This window comes from Marmota flaviventris, chromosome 19, assembly GCF_047511675.1.
Source record: "Marmota flaviventris isolate mMarFla1 chromosome 19, mMarFla1.hap1, whole genome shotgun sequence".
NCBI lineage: Eukaryota > Metazoa > Chordata > Mammalia > Rodentia > Sciuridae > Marmota > Marmota flaviventris.
The window spans coordinates 37,184,272-37,197,451 of record NC_092516.1 but is presented as its reverse complement, the minus strand read 5'-3'; the positions used below and the strand labels follow the sequence as shown (position 1 = coordinate 37,197,451).

General features: G+C 44.1%; 1 protein-coding gene and 1 long non-coding RNA gene across 4 annotated transcripts in view; one reads left to right on the top strand and one right to left on the bottom strand.

Annotated features, from left to right (window-relative positions):
* Positions 1-2: 2 nt before the first annotated feature.
* Positions 3-13,180, top strand: part of LOC139702943 (uncharacterized) — a 69,957-nt gene continuing 56,779 nt past the window's right edge. For 2 of the 3 annotated variants that reach the window (XR_011705515.1, XR_011705513.1), the window contains exons 1-3: positions 10-289; positions 3,088-3,238; positions 6,306-6,460. This is a non-coding gene — a long non-coding RNA (uncharacterized lncRNA). Of the gene's footprint in view, positions 290-3,087; positions 3,239-6,305; positions 6,461-13,180 lie in introns of all 3 variants that reach the window. The other variant, XR_011705514.1, reaches the window with a different exon arrangement.
* Positions 6,567-10,349, bottom strand: LOC139702963 (speedy protein E4-like). The gene is made up of 6 exons (XM_071605745.1): positions 10,311-10,349; positions 9,853-10,021; positions 9,181-9,239; positions 8,289-8,374; positions 7,369-7,537; positions 6,567-6,626 (listed from the first exon to the last, which is right to left on the bottom strand). Exons 1-6 carry the CDS (start codon positions 10,347-10,349, stop codon positions 6,567-6,569), a joined length of 582 nt encoding a protein of 193 aa, XP_071461846.1.

Here is a 13,180-nt window from a genome sequence, read left to right as displayed (position 1 = left end):
CGCAGTGCCCCGCCTTGTGCGCCTGTGCGAAGTACCGGTGGATTTGCTTGTGGAGTCCAGGGAGGTGAGAGGCGCTGGCGTCGTCTGAGGGTTGCTGCTCTTTGGCCGTCGCTGTCCCGCTATGAGTTGGTCTTCCCCGCGTTCTTCAAGCTGTTCCTGCGAGCGTTGTCCTGGACGGCGACGAGGAGCAGGGAGGCGAGCCGTCACCTGAGGCTCTGACGAGAGGTACTGACGCGGTCACCGCGATGGCCTTTTAGTCTCTTGCCTGGTCCTCGCGACGGCGGAGCAGGTAGGTGCGGTTGCTGTCCCCGCTTTACAGACGTCAGACCGAGGCCGGGAGACGGGAGGCCGTGTCGGGGTCACATCCACGGCCCAGAGGTCAGCGCTGCCGGGCAGGAGCACGGGCTGCCGCGCGGAGGACGGGTGGAGCGGGGCGTCATTACAGACCCCAAATCGCGGCCTCCAACTTTCTGGAGCTGTTATGAGGAGACGCCTCAGAAAGCACTGAAAGTCCGAATTTCAAATCCAAAGAGAGCTTTATTTACCTGGCCAGGGACTGTCACCCACCGTGGAGATTTAAGCTCTGTGGGAGGACAGCAGCTTCCTGGTTCATCCAAAAAGAATATAAGCACAAAATCCACAACTCAGTGACTCGCTTATCATCATGTAAGCTAGCCGGTCATAGAAATTAAAACATTAGTAAGTGGGACCTGTGGGCTCCAGGCAGGACTGGAATTTTCCAGTCAGCAAGCCAGCGATAAACAGAAGCAAAACAAGCATTAGCTTTGCAGTTCAGTTGATCACAGTCCTGGGTTCAAGCAGGTGCTGGACAGTTGCTTCCTGAATTTGGGCGGGTGTTGTGGGGGCTGAGAATCTACTTCAAAGTCATATAGACCCACAAGTGTACTCAGACCCAGGATGTAGCTCACCATGACTACCACTGCATTCTGATTAGGGTACAATTTGTGGGATACAAAGTACAGAAAAACAATTTTTATAAGAAAACAGCTTTTGTAACAGTTTTTTATAGAAAGCAGCAAAATGGAGTCTTAGGCCTGTCTATGACAGTTCTTGCTTCATAATTGTCTTATCTCACTTATCAAACTCTTATATCTATAAACTATATTTTTAACTAATATGTAATCTAATTTACACTCTTATTGATTGTATTTATCAGTTCACACCACAACAGAGCCAGGTGCACTTGCATGGTTCCCACTTTGCGCGGGAGAGCAGAGCTCCTGCCCTGCAAGACAAAAGTGGGAAATAATGCCCTTCGTTGCCCTTCTTGAGCTGGGGGTGGCAGAATTTCTCGAGAAGCAGAATGGCTCTGCATATGTGTGTTGTTCCGGAGTGTGGAACCAGTGGGGAGTGCCATTGGTGCATGAAGTCCACTTGCAAAGGGTGTGGGCAAGGAATAATATCATGGTTCTGAAAACGTAGATTCTGAAGGGGAAAGGGATTTCAAAACAAGAAATGTGGTCTGCTTTCCAGGAACTTTGTAGTTTTTAGGGCCAGGTTTTTCAGAGATCATTTCCCTATTATTTTGTGTAGACATGGAGACCTGAATAGCACAAAACTGATGAAAAACACAAGCACTCAACTACTGTGCTAAATTCCAGTCCCCGGGTTCCGCTTCTTATCTGGGCTTGAATCTTTAATAGGGCAGTCTTGCCTTCTGCTAAAATACCTGTAGAGATGGGTCAGACTTCTTATTACTTTGTGTTGTTCAGTGCTGTCTTTCATTGTTCTGCAGTGAGTTACAAAATCATAGTTATAAGACCACAGGACTCCTCCTTTTGAGTTTTATCAGTGCTCACTGTGAACATGTTTGCATCTGTGTTCAGTGCCTTCCCTCTTGGTTCAGATTCAATGTGTGTTGATCTTGTTAATCCACAGATGTATAAATTTTCTGTTTAATAATCTAGCAAACATGTAGTTTATTGGTTTACCAGTTGCATATTTCTGAGTCATATCAAGCAGTTTTCCAGCAGCTGACATTATATTTGCATCCTTGTGGCTAGAAATGGATTTAAATAGACTATAATAGACATAAAATAAGAACAATGATATAAACTTAGAAAGTGAAAAAGAAAGAAAGCCATACTCTTTCATTGACTTAGTGTATCTTTTTTTTTTCAAGGAAGCAGTTTATTAAAGATAATGTTCATCTGGTTTGTAGTGCATGCCTGTGATGCCAACCAACTACTTGTCTGGGGTTGGAGGATATCTAGTGCTGAGAACCATCTTCCCATGCAGATATCAGCAATGGCTAAGCCTCCAGCAGATCCCCACATTCCCAGTTCCCTTTGGGGGCCCAGTGGTAACAGGGATCTAAGGCACATGGGAATCCAGAGAATATCTAAAGTGTGTAAAAACCCTGAATTCCCTTTGTAGCTGAAGGATTTGGATTGGAAATTTCCCAAATTGGAACATTAATGTCAAAACCATTGGCCACTAGAAATTAGGCATATGGAAAATAGGCTAGAGTTAGGGGTCACAGCTGGGTACCTAGTAATAATGTCTCTAGGGAAAACCAGATTCCCTTTTCACCCCAGCCTGTCCTCTTTGGATAGTGGGGCAGAGGCAGGATTTTCTCTGTACCCCAGTCCAGACCCTCTTATTCAATATGCTAGTCTTACTTTGATCTGAAGAATTAGCTTAGGCCACGCTGGGCCTGGTGGCTCAAGCCTGTAATCTCCAGCGACTCAGGAGAGACCAAGGGAGGACTGTAACAATTCTAGGCCAGCCTGGACAACTTAGCCAGACCATCTCTAAAGGGCTGGGGATGTAGCTCAGTGGTTAATACCCCTGGGTTCAATCCCAGGAACCAAAAAATGAATTAGCTTACCTTGGGAGCCTTATTTTTGTAGGGTGGACAGAAATGCAGAAGCCGCAAATCTCCAGAAGGCTCCCAGGATGCCTCCTCAAATAGCAGACTTAGTGTGTCTTTATATTAATGAAAATTATATTCCATAGTCAGGGTTACCTTGTTTTGGAAAATATTACCTCCCTTTACTTCTTTGTATCATGTGTTACAAAGCAGCTCTTTCGATTCCATTTCTGACCCTCCCTATTTCTGGACAGGTGGATTGGCATTTTGACTTCGCATGTCATGCAGCAAAGGAGATTTGATGTGCTTGTGGAATCCTGCTCAGCAGTTACTTGATCTTCCTCAGGGTCCTCCTGGCCGTTGTTATAGCTATTGTGTCAACCATCATGTGTGTCACCATGAAAGGTAAAGAATAGCCTTTTCTATTTGACACCTAATTCATTTTATTTTCATAGTTTATTGAGATGTAATTTGCATACCCTGTGATCCACCCATTTAAAGTATACAACTCAGGGTTTTTAGTACATGTCAGAGTTGTGTAACTATCACCACAATCAACTTCCAAACATTTCATCACCTCCAAAAGAAATCCTGTCAGTACCAATTAGCATTTCCCCCCACAGTTCACCAAGCCCTAGGCACCTACTCATCTGCATTCTGTCTCCATAGATTTGCCTATTCTGGACATCAGAGAAGTGGAATTATCCACTGTGTTATCTTTTAGTCTGGCTTCTTAGCATAATGTTTTCATGGTTCACCCATGTTATTCATGCTTAGACCTTTATTCCTTCTTATGGCTGATTAAATTGACATTGAAGGGACCCCATTTTACTCATCAGTTGGTGAATATTTGAGTATTTCTCTTTTTAAATATTACCAATAATGCTGCTATGAATATTTGCACACAAGTGTTTGTACAGAAGTGTGTTTTTCTTTCTCTCAGGTATATATCTGGGAGTGGACTTGCTGGGTCATGTGGTAACTCTACATTTAACCTTTTTTCAAAAAATATTTTTTAGTTGTCAGTGGACCTTTTTTTATTTTTATAGGGTGCTGAGAATCTAAACCAGTGTCTGACACATGCTAGGCAAGTGCTCTACCACTGAACCACAACCCCAGCCGCTCTACATTTAACCTTTTGAGGAACTGTCAGACTTCTGAGCAGCTGCACCTTTTACTCTCCCATCAACAGTGTAAAGGGTTCTAATTTCTCATCCTAACCAACACATTATTAGACTTCCTGATTATAGACATCCTAGTGATCAGGAAATGGTATCTAGTAGTTTTGATTTGCATTTTTTGATGACCAGTTGACTAAAAGGTGTTGACCTTTCATGTGCTCATTGGCCATCAGTTTTGGAGAACTAATTCTGTAAAAGGATAAACAAGTTTATTTATCTCTTTATTAATGAGTTATAGTTATACTGATTCTGTGCCACCCCCTTTATTTTGTTTTGGTGCTGGGGATTGAATCCAGGGCCTTGCACATGGTAACCAAAATCTATCAGTGAACTATACCACTAGCCCTTCTGTCTAATCTTTTTGATAATTCTTCCAACATATTACAGATTTATGCAATCATTTCTTAGAAAATATCTCTGGAAATATTGGAATCTTCCCCTCTTTGATTGCAGTGGTTCACAGTGAGCTAAGCATTCTGTGGCTAATAAAAAAGGGCAAAGGAAATTTTAAAAATTGAGTCTCTTCTCTTAGCTGGTCCCAATTTGTGTCCTTTTTTACATGACAAATCAGTAATTATAGGATTCGTGCTCTCCTAACCTCAGTGAGATGTTAATAGAAAATTATACAATAGGATCATGGGAATCCCCGAATTTGCAGCCATTGGTGAGAAGTGCGAGTGGCCTGGGAAACCCGGAGCTTATGGCTGATGTCTAAAAAGAAGATGGTGTAGGGGCGGCCTGTGGCCTCAACTGGTAGCACATGACCTTCATGTGGTTGATCAGCATCAGATTTGCTTTACACAGTGCTGTCTTTAATGACTTCTTCCTTTTTGGTACTTTTACCTCTGAAGTTACTCCATTCACCCAACCACCATCCCTCTTTTAACACATTCAACCAATCTTAAGCTCATTCAATATTGGTCCCTTCCAATCCCTTCACATCATCTCCACTTGCCTCTCCAACCCCACATCACATCTCATCGATGGCTCCGTTGCCACCTCTCTTTAGCTTTGTTTTTCTTCTGGCTGATACTTTGCTTTACCTGCTTCTTTCCAGCTGTTCCCATATTCTCTGATGCTCTCATCTCTCAAGGTACTTGTCTACAGTCATTCATTGCCCAAACTCTTAGCTCTTTCCTCTCTGTGCCTTCTATTTACTAGCTCGAGGTCTTCCTATCATCTCATTCTTCTTCCAACCTGCTCTAGTACCTTCATTTCCCTTCACAAGTTTCTATTTCAAGAAGACTCTTTGGATTTTCTTCTGTCATGTAAAATTAGAAACACAGGTTGTGGAGAAGACTCCCATTTTGACTCAAGTAGCAAAGACTACTATTCCCCCTGTGTTCCTAACCTTGGACATTACCAGGAAGCCATCTCCTGTTATATGCTCTCCTCGATTTTGGATTTAAGATTATTGTACAGCTTCCTTTAAATTTTCTTTCACTCTTCCTGTGTTGTCTCTCTCAGTGACTTCCTGTGTTTCCTCTTCCAGTCTCTACTTTAAGTTCTGCAACCTTCTCTGTTATTTCGCTACCTAAAAAATGAGGTGTTTTTCTCCCACAGGTAAGAAATTTGGTCAATTAACCACAACCCTGTATTGTTTGACAACAAAAAAATAATCCAGAATGACAAGATCATATGCATCATTACAGTAAGAAGATTTTCAACTTTATTCAGTTTCCTCACAAATGCACTGTGCTGTACTCTTCACAAGCACATACCACATGTGCTCTCTTACAATATACACTACAGAAAAACATTTAAAGAAAAGTTAAATAACAGCAGCTTGATATTCACCATAATGATGATAGAACATCACATGAAAATTTTATATTTATTAGATTATGGGTTAATAACACTGAGGTATAAAAGTAATATGATAAAATAGATAAAAAGAATAAAAACCTCAGAGAAATATATATATGAACACAAACATGTTATAACACTCATTACAAAACTAATAAGGAAAAACAAATTTCCAAACAATATCTATCTCAGAACTATTTAAAATAAACAGTGTTCAAAATAAATAACATTTATCACATGTACTAAAACTGTGACAATCATATAAATAAATCATCTTCATGCTTGGTATCCTTAAGGGATATGTGACCCAAGATGAATTAAAAGGAGAGGTAAAAAGAGAATTTACAGGGGGAGAGAGATATTCATGGCTAAAGGATATTCACTTTAGACCAAGATGAACCATTCATCAAAGCTGACATGTGGGCCCAATTGCTGTGGGTTTAGGATTTCTAGCACATCCTGAGTGATAAACTGTTCTCTCTCAGGTCTAGCTGAGCAACGTCAGAGCCCCCAGCACACCTCTAGGGGGTCATCTGTGTGGTTGGAGTTTGAGACCATGAAGCTGACTTGGAGATTCAGGCTGTTTCACCATCTGCAGAGGGTGGCTGTGGGTGGAGGTGGACAGGACTGGATCAAGAAGGTAGGTCCTCGAGCATCCTGAATAGAAAATCACTGACTCTGTCTGTCATCAAGCCAGGGATACAGAATTTTGTCCCTCCCCTCAGGCCAACATAGTTCCAGGACTTCTAGGCAATGAGGGTGCGATCCCGGCCCCACACCCAGAGCTCCGGATCATAAGCTTGAATCTGGAAAGGAAAAGAGCCCCCACCAAAGCTGATGACTTTACAGGATATTGAGGGGTTTGAAGTTATGGTTAATTTATTTTCCCATTCCTTAAAATCACTTCACTTTGATTTGGACTTTCTAGTCACCGTGATTCACACAGTCTATAAATATCTAAAACTACAATGTTGAGAGGCTTGATTCTATTAACTAAGTTCTGTCAGCTACAAAGGAGGTGACATAGCAAGGTGTAATTATTAGATTTATTTAGCCTGGTGACAAATGAAGTAGCTATATACGGATATCACAACATTATTTCAGCTATTACTCACATGGACGACACTTATCAGGATCATGTTATATAAAATGTGGGACACATTTTTTCAGATTTCTTTTCAATAAAAATCGAGTATATTTTCCTATATCAGATAAATAAATTAAGCATTTGTAAAGATGCTTTGACAGATAGAATCCTTTTGGTGTCCCTTCCCATCAAATTTGAAAAGTTGATTTTATCAAGAGACAAGCTTTATCATTGTCCCTGATTTGAGTAGAATAGTGGCTGAACATTAGTAATATTTCTGCTTGGATCCATCAAGAATACTTAGTAGCATGGTTAAATGCAAAACTGAGGACTGCCCAGGAAGTCCTTCCCTCCCTCCTGAGCTTTCTCCTCCCCAGAGCCCACCTGCAGCCACCCACCTTCCTGTGTCGCTCCAGTCAGCCCATCCCTCTCCCCCCACAAGCACACACAGCACCACCCACCTCCTCACACTCCTCCTTGGAAACCCGAGTGTTCCAGTCCATGGAGCAGATGAACTGATATCGCAGTTTGTGGAACAGGGGACGCTGGGCGTAGCTCTTCCCATAGAGGAAACGAAAGATTTCTTGTTTAGGAGCCTGGTTGTCCTCCTCCATGTCATTGGCCAGGTAGCTGGGGAAAGAAACCAGGTTGCTCTTTAGAGGCACAACCAAGAAGGACCTCCCCTTGGAGTCAGCTTCCCAAAACGGACTCCCAGAGGACCATCTTCAGACAGGACTGCACCAGCCCTATTAAGTGTTACAGAGGACCATGCCTTGGTCCAGAGGACTCTGCCAGACACACATCTTCTGAAGGATTCCAGCCTTTTTCTAGAAAGCATTGAGTAACACAGTTGTGGGGGAGTCCTAAGGGATGGTTGGACCAATCTTGGAAGAATTTTTAGGGGGTGTGTAGAAAGAGCCACAAATGTGAGAAGACTCCTGTATGAAGAACCAGAGGGGACCACCCTACACTGGATCTGTGCCAGGCTGGGAATTGGGCATCTGTCTTGGAAATCCAGAGGCAGAAAACAGAGCAATGTTGGTGTAGATAAAGAAGGAAGAGCAGTCAGATGTGGCTGCACCTCCAGTCTCTCTGCCAGGGACAGGAGGTGCCCATGCTCTCCTCCACTCCTCTCAGGTGGGCTTTATATTTCCTTGGTTTTCTTGACTCTTTAACAACTGGCCTTTAGGGAGCTTGTGTGTTGCTTTGACTAGGGAAGTGTGGAAAAGAAAAACAAACTATACTACAGTGCTGTGATCTCGTGTACACGGAGCAAACAGGACAAAGAGGCTAAAAGTAAAAGAAAGGTTAGTGCCCCTCTGCTCCCCTCCTACCCTCCCAGGTAGTGAGTCCTGATTGATGAAGGAGACCCAATACTCACAGGGCCAGAAAGAAGTGGATTCGTTGGTACTGCCAGGAGAAGAGGCCAGCCCGGCTAAAATAAGCTATGACCATAGACAGGAGGTACTGATGGAGAGAGAAGAAAAACACAGAGAGAGGTCACATCCTGGAAGAGGAGGAAAGAGGGGACAGGAATGGGAGTCTGGGGTGAAGAGTGCCCCTGAGAGAAGTTCACCACGTAAGGAGACCTGCTGGTTTGGGGAAGGACCTGAGACAGTCAGAGCAGTTGGGGGAAGAAGAGACTTAGTGTGTTCTGTAGGATCAGCTCTGAGGGGACCTTTTGAGGAAAGGCATGTAGGTCAGCTGGGTGAGGAGGGTCTTGGGTAAGCTGGAGAACAGGGGGTCCCAAGAAGTGCAAAGAGGAGAGGAGCCCCAGCAATAGGGATATAGCTCACTCTGTAGAGTGCTTGCTAGCCTCGCATGCACAAGGCCCTGGGTTCAATCCCTAGCATCACAGAAAAAAGGCGGTTGAGCACTGGGGTTTTGGCTCAGTGGTAGAGAGCTTGCCTAGCACATGTGAGGCATCGGATTCGATCCTCAGCACCACATAAAGATAAAAAATAAAGGTATTCTGTATATCTACAACTAAAACATATTTAAAAAAATAAAAGAGGAGAGGCGCCCAAAATCTCAGGTAACAATAGCCGAGAGAGGAGGATAGGAATGCAACACCCCAAGCAGAAGCAAGGTCCACCTGTCCTCACTGCATGGAACTGCTAGGCCCTGAAGAGAGATGTTGACAAGTCACAAAGGGTCAGGACTTGGCACATCTTGTTGGTTCTACATGGAGACAGAAGGACCGTGGGCTAGAAATCCCTCCTCATCCAGGCTGTGCTGGAGCAGGATCACTGCCCAGTAGAGAACAACCTCACCTTGTCAGACACTCTCAGATTCTTGTCCCAGGCCAGGAATCTTTTGACAACAGGATCTTCTGTGAACAGAACACTGGTGTTAGTTGGGAACCAGAAGGGGCTTCATGGGTGATAGACAACAGAGAGAAGAATAGGACCTCCACTGAAGAAGGTGTGGGATTGGAGTGCAATAGAGCCCAAAAGAGCCCGATATCCCAGTTGGATAGGAAAAGGACAGGAACATTCCTGGGAAAGCTGCTTTGCCCTGAAACCCCCCCAGGGAAACAACTGAGTGAGGGTTGGGGTAAGAGATAGACGTCTGTATGACTAAGAACTTGGAGTAAACCGCGAGGGCCCATCATCCCCCAAGAATGCACCACCTCAGAATTAGAGTTACTATGTTATTTTCTAGTTTGATAGGCACCGCTCAGGGAGGATGAAATCTATTAGAACCACAGTGTCTGCAATCAGTGAGGTTAATTGGAATCAAGCTCTGTGATCCCAAGCAGGGTCATTTTTCAGGTGTAATGTAATCATCCATCATCTAAGAGTTTCACAGGGTACATGGGTCCTGAGTCCTCCAGGAATGGGGATCTCAGGGATAGCAGGGCTCTTTGGAAAAGTGCAGTGGCTGTAAGTTCCTTGTTTGTGTAAAGAGCAGGATTGGAGGGCGCTACCTGGGTGTCTCCCTACCTAGAAGCCTCTTGAAAACCTCATGGTGTTCTGGTTGCACCGAGTTCACGCGCCGTTTTTTGAGTTTCATTTTGAGGCCACACAGTGACACCACATCCCAGGGGTGATTTAGCTCACTTTCCAGTTCCTCCAGCTCATCCTCAGATTCAGTGGAGGACTCTCTCTTTCTCTTTAGGCCAGTGGTCTCAGGCAGGAGGCCAGATTCTACCCAAGGTACTGAATCAAAAATCCCCGGGGGATCATCATCCGAGTCTCCCTCAGATTCTGAGGTCCACTCTCTCTTCCTCGAGGACCGACATGGGAGGCAGGGTTTTACCCACAGAGCTGAGTAAAGGAAGCAGAGTCAGGCTCCTGTATTTGGAACTCATCCTTTCATCCTCTGATACCAGTTCACCTCCCACACCCCAGACCTTCAACTGTTGCCTTCTTAGCTTGGCTGGTAGCTGTCTTCTCCTTACCATTGTCCCATCTCCCTGTTCCTCAAAACTCTTTCTCATTATGGACACTTTCTCTCATGGGTGGAGTGACCCTTTTTACATCCCCTGTACCCATTTCCTGAACTTAGATCTCATCTTCTAGCCCAATTCCTTTCTCTGCAGATTTTCCATCCATGTGGACTTCCTTGTCCCGTGGCCTATTCTGAACTTCAAAAGTGGGCTTCCCACCTTTCTGGCTGCTCTATCCCTTCCTCCTTACCAGTCATCATGTCAAATCAGTTCTCAACTCTAGCTCCCTCACCTGATGGACCTGCCACCTCATCATCTACCACCACCTCCAGGTGGGATTCTGAGGTGCTTGCCAGGGAAGGCGATTGCCCAGACTGGGAGATTTGTTGATCCTCCATAAGTTCTCCAATACTCTGTCTTCCTTCTACAAAACCTAGGTTCTTAGAGAGAAAGATAAATCTTTCTCCAGAATTTGGTTGAACAGGAGTCTGTTCGCTCTTCTCCAAACGGGAGAAACCAGGTGAAGAACAGTACTGAGGACAAACTGTTGCCCACTGCACTGCCAGTGGTCAACAGAGTCTGTCCCTTCCAGTCAGGAAGGTTGGAAGCCTCTGATGTCATCGCTTATTCCAACCTGGCAACCAGTGTGAAGGAAAACACCTGCAATTGTCAGACTGGAATGTGCACCTGTCCTAGAATTCTAGAGGAGATAGTCTCTGCTGCTACTAATCCAAACTCTGTCCACTTTGTCTCTGACCCCTTTTTCACTTCTGTCCAGACATGGGTTCTTCTCTCCATTCTCAACACAACACATGTTAGATACCCAACCTCTGGGCATTTCCATTTCAGAGTTCAGTGCAGTGGGAGATTAAGGAGTATGGCAAGGAAGAAGGGGGAGGGCAGAAATGACATGACCTCCCAAGAAGGAGCTCAGTATGTACAAAAGAACCCACGTACACTGAATTATCACTTGAAAACCCTAAAAGGAAACACTCAGTTTAGCAAATCTAATCTGCTAAGTGCCACTGGTCTTCACTGTTTTCAGAAATCTGTTAAGGGGACACACACTCTGCACTTAGGCATGTTTGACACAAGGATTCCTTTTGAGGTCATAAAATCATAGGAAATTGTACCCATGCTCATGGTTTTCCCAGAGTGTCTACACTTTCTGGGAGTCTATGGATCACCTCAGATTAGCCTCTCAGTTCCAATCAATCTCTCTCAGTTACATAGCATATTTGGGAGCACAGACATTGCTCTTGACCTGCATATTTCATTATCACCCATGCACCCTATGGAAAGTCTCACATGTAGAAAGAAGAAACAAATGGGAGATTTTCCCATTGAAGACAGAGAATAATATTTGCTGAGAAGATGGGAAGTGCATGGGATGTGACCCAGCACCCAGTGGAACTGGGAAGCTGCTTCCAAACGTCCTAACTCAGCCTTTTGCTTTCCAGCTGGGCATTCAATCCATGTTTTATCTTTCTGTCCACAAAATGTGTTTAAATGTGTAGAAAACTTGCCATGTTAACCATCGTGGTGTGTAGAGGGTGAGTGGTGTCAATTACATGCATGTCTCACTTAATAATGGAGATATACTCCTAAAAATGTGTTATAGGGTGATTCATCATTGTATAAACATCCTAGAGTGCTCTTACACCAACTGAGATGGCTACAATTTCACTGTGCTGTCATACTGTGGGACAAATTCATGTATGTGGTTCCATCGTTGGCCATAACGTCATTGTGTAGGGCATGAGTTTAAATTTCTGTTGTGCAACCACCTGCATCACTCATCTGGAGAGCTTTTCCATCACCATAAACAGACACTCTTTACCAATGAAGCATTAATTCCTACTTCTCCTTCTTCAGCTCCTACTGACCACCATTCTACTTTCTGTCTCTATGAAATTGAAAACCCTCGGTACCACATCTGTGTTGAAGACTGTGAACTCATACAGTATGTGTCCCACTGTGTCTGGGTCATTTCACTTTGTGTACTGTCCTCAAGATCCTACACTGCTGGAGAAGGGGTCAGAATTTCCCTCTTTCTTAAGGCTGAATAGCAGAAGAGAAGATAACATCTTTTGTCCATCTGTTTATCCCTCAGTGGGCATTGGGTTGATTCCATATTTAAGCTGCAAGACTTTCTTTTGCCACTGTTGGACCTTATCAACAAGATCATGTTTGTTATTCATGCTGTGCTTGAAGCTTTATTTTGCATTTTAATGTCTTACATGATTCTGATGACCCCATTCCAAGCAGGAGTAAATGCAGGTTGATTTGTGTTGTCAGCTGAGAGTGAGTGTCCACCTAGTTTTGCAGCCCTGGATGTTCAGAGTTGAATGAGCACCCAGCAGCCTTCCAAGTGACCATGAGTTCCTTGGCAGCTCTCTCTCAGGTCCTGGCTGTCAGGAAGCAGGTCATGTTGCTGTGGAAAACCAATTGCATAGATGCTCCGCTTATTCGATTTCCCCATGATGTCTTTAAGCATCAGAGCTGCTTGGGTTCTCTCATAGCAAATCAGAAGTTCACACTCTCCCTTGTAGTGGACAGCCTTCAAGTAGACCCACATGCCACATGATAATGTTTTGGTCAGTGATGGTCCACATATATGATATTGATCTCACACGATAGTATCGCCTGTTGATATAGGAGCCAACTTAACCTCTGTAAGTATACTCTGTGACGCCCCCAAAGACAGATTTCCTGTGGGCACATTTTTCAGTCCTTATCCTGAGCGTTAAATGATGCATGACTGTGTGAGAAGATTCTGTTCAAATTAAAAGTCCCCATAATTTTGGCCCAAATTCAACTCATAATTTGCATTTCCTATCTCTGCTGGCCACCTGTTCTAGACATGCTGCATGCAGTTAGGC

What these genes read in the sequence shown, in the direction of transcription:
- LOC139702963 (XM_071605745.1), bottom strand. Translation starts at nt 10,349, where the DNA reads ATGAGAAAGAGTTTTGAGGAACAGGGAGATGGGACAATG. An exon ending in GGTTTTCAAGAGGCTTCTAG is followed by an intron (nt 9,240 to 9,852) that starts GTAGGGAGACAC and finishes TTCTGTTCACAG; the next exon opens with AAGATCCTGTTGTCAAAAGA. An exon ending in CCAAGGAGGAGTGTGAGGAG is followed by an intron (nt 6,627 to 7,368) that starts GTGGGTGGTGCT and finishes TTTCCTTTCCAG; the next exon opens with ATTCAAGCTTATGATCCGGA.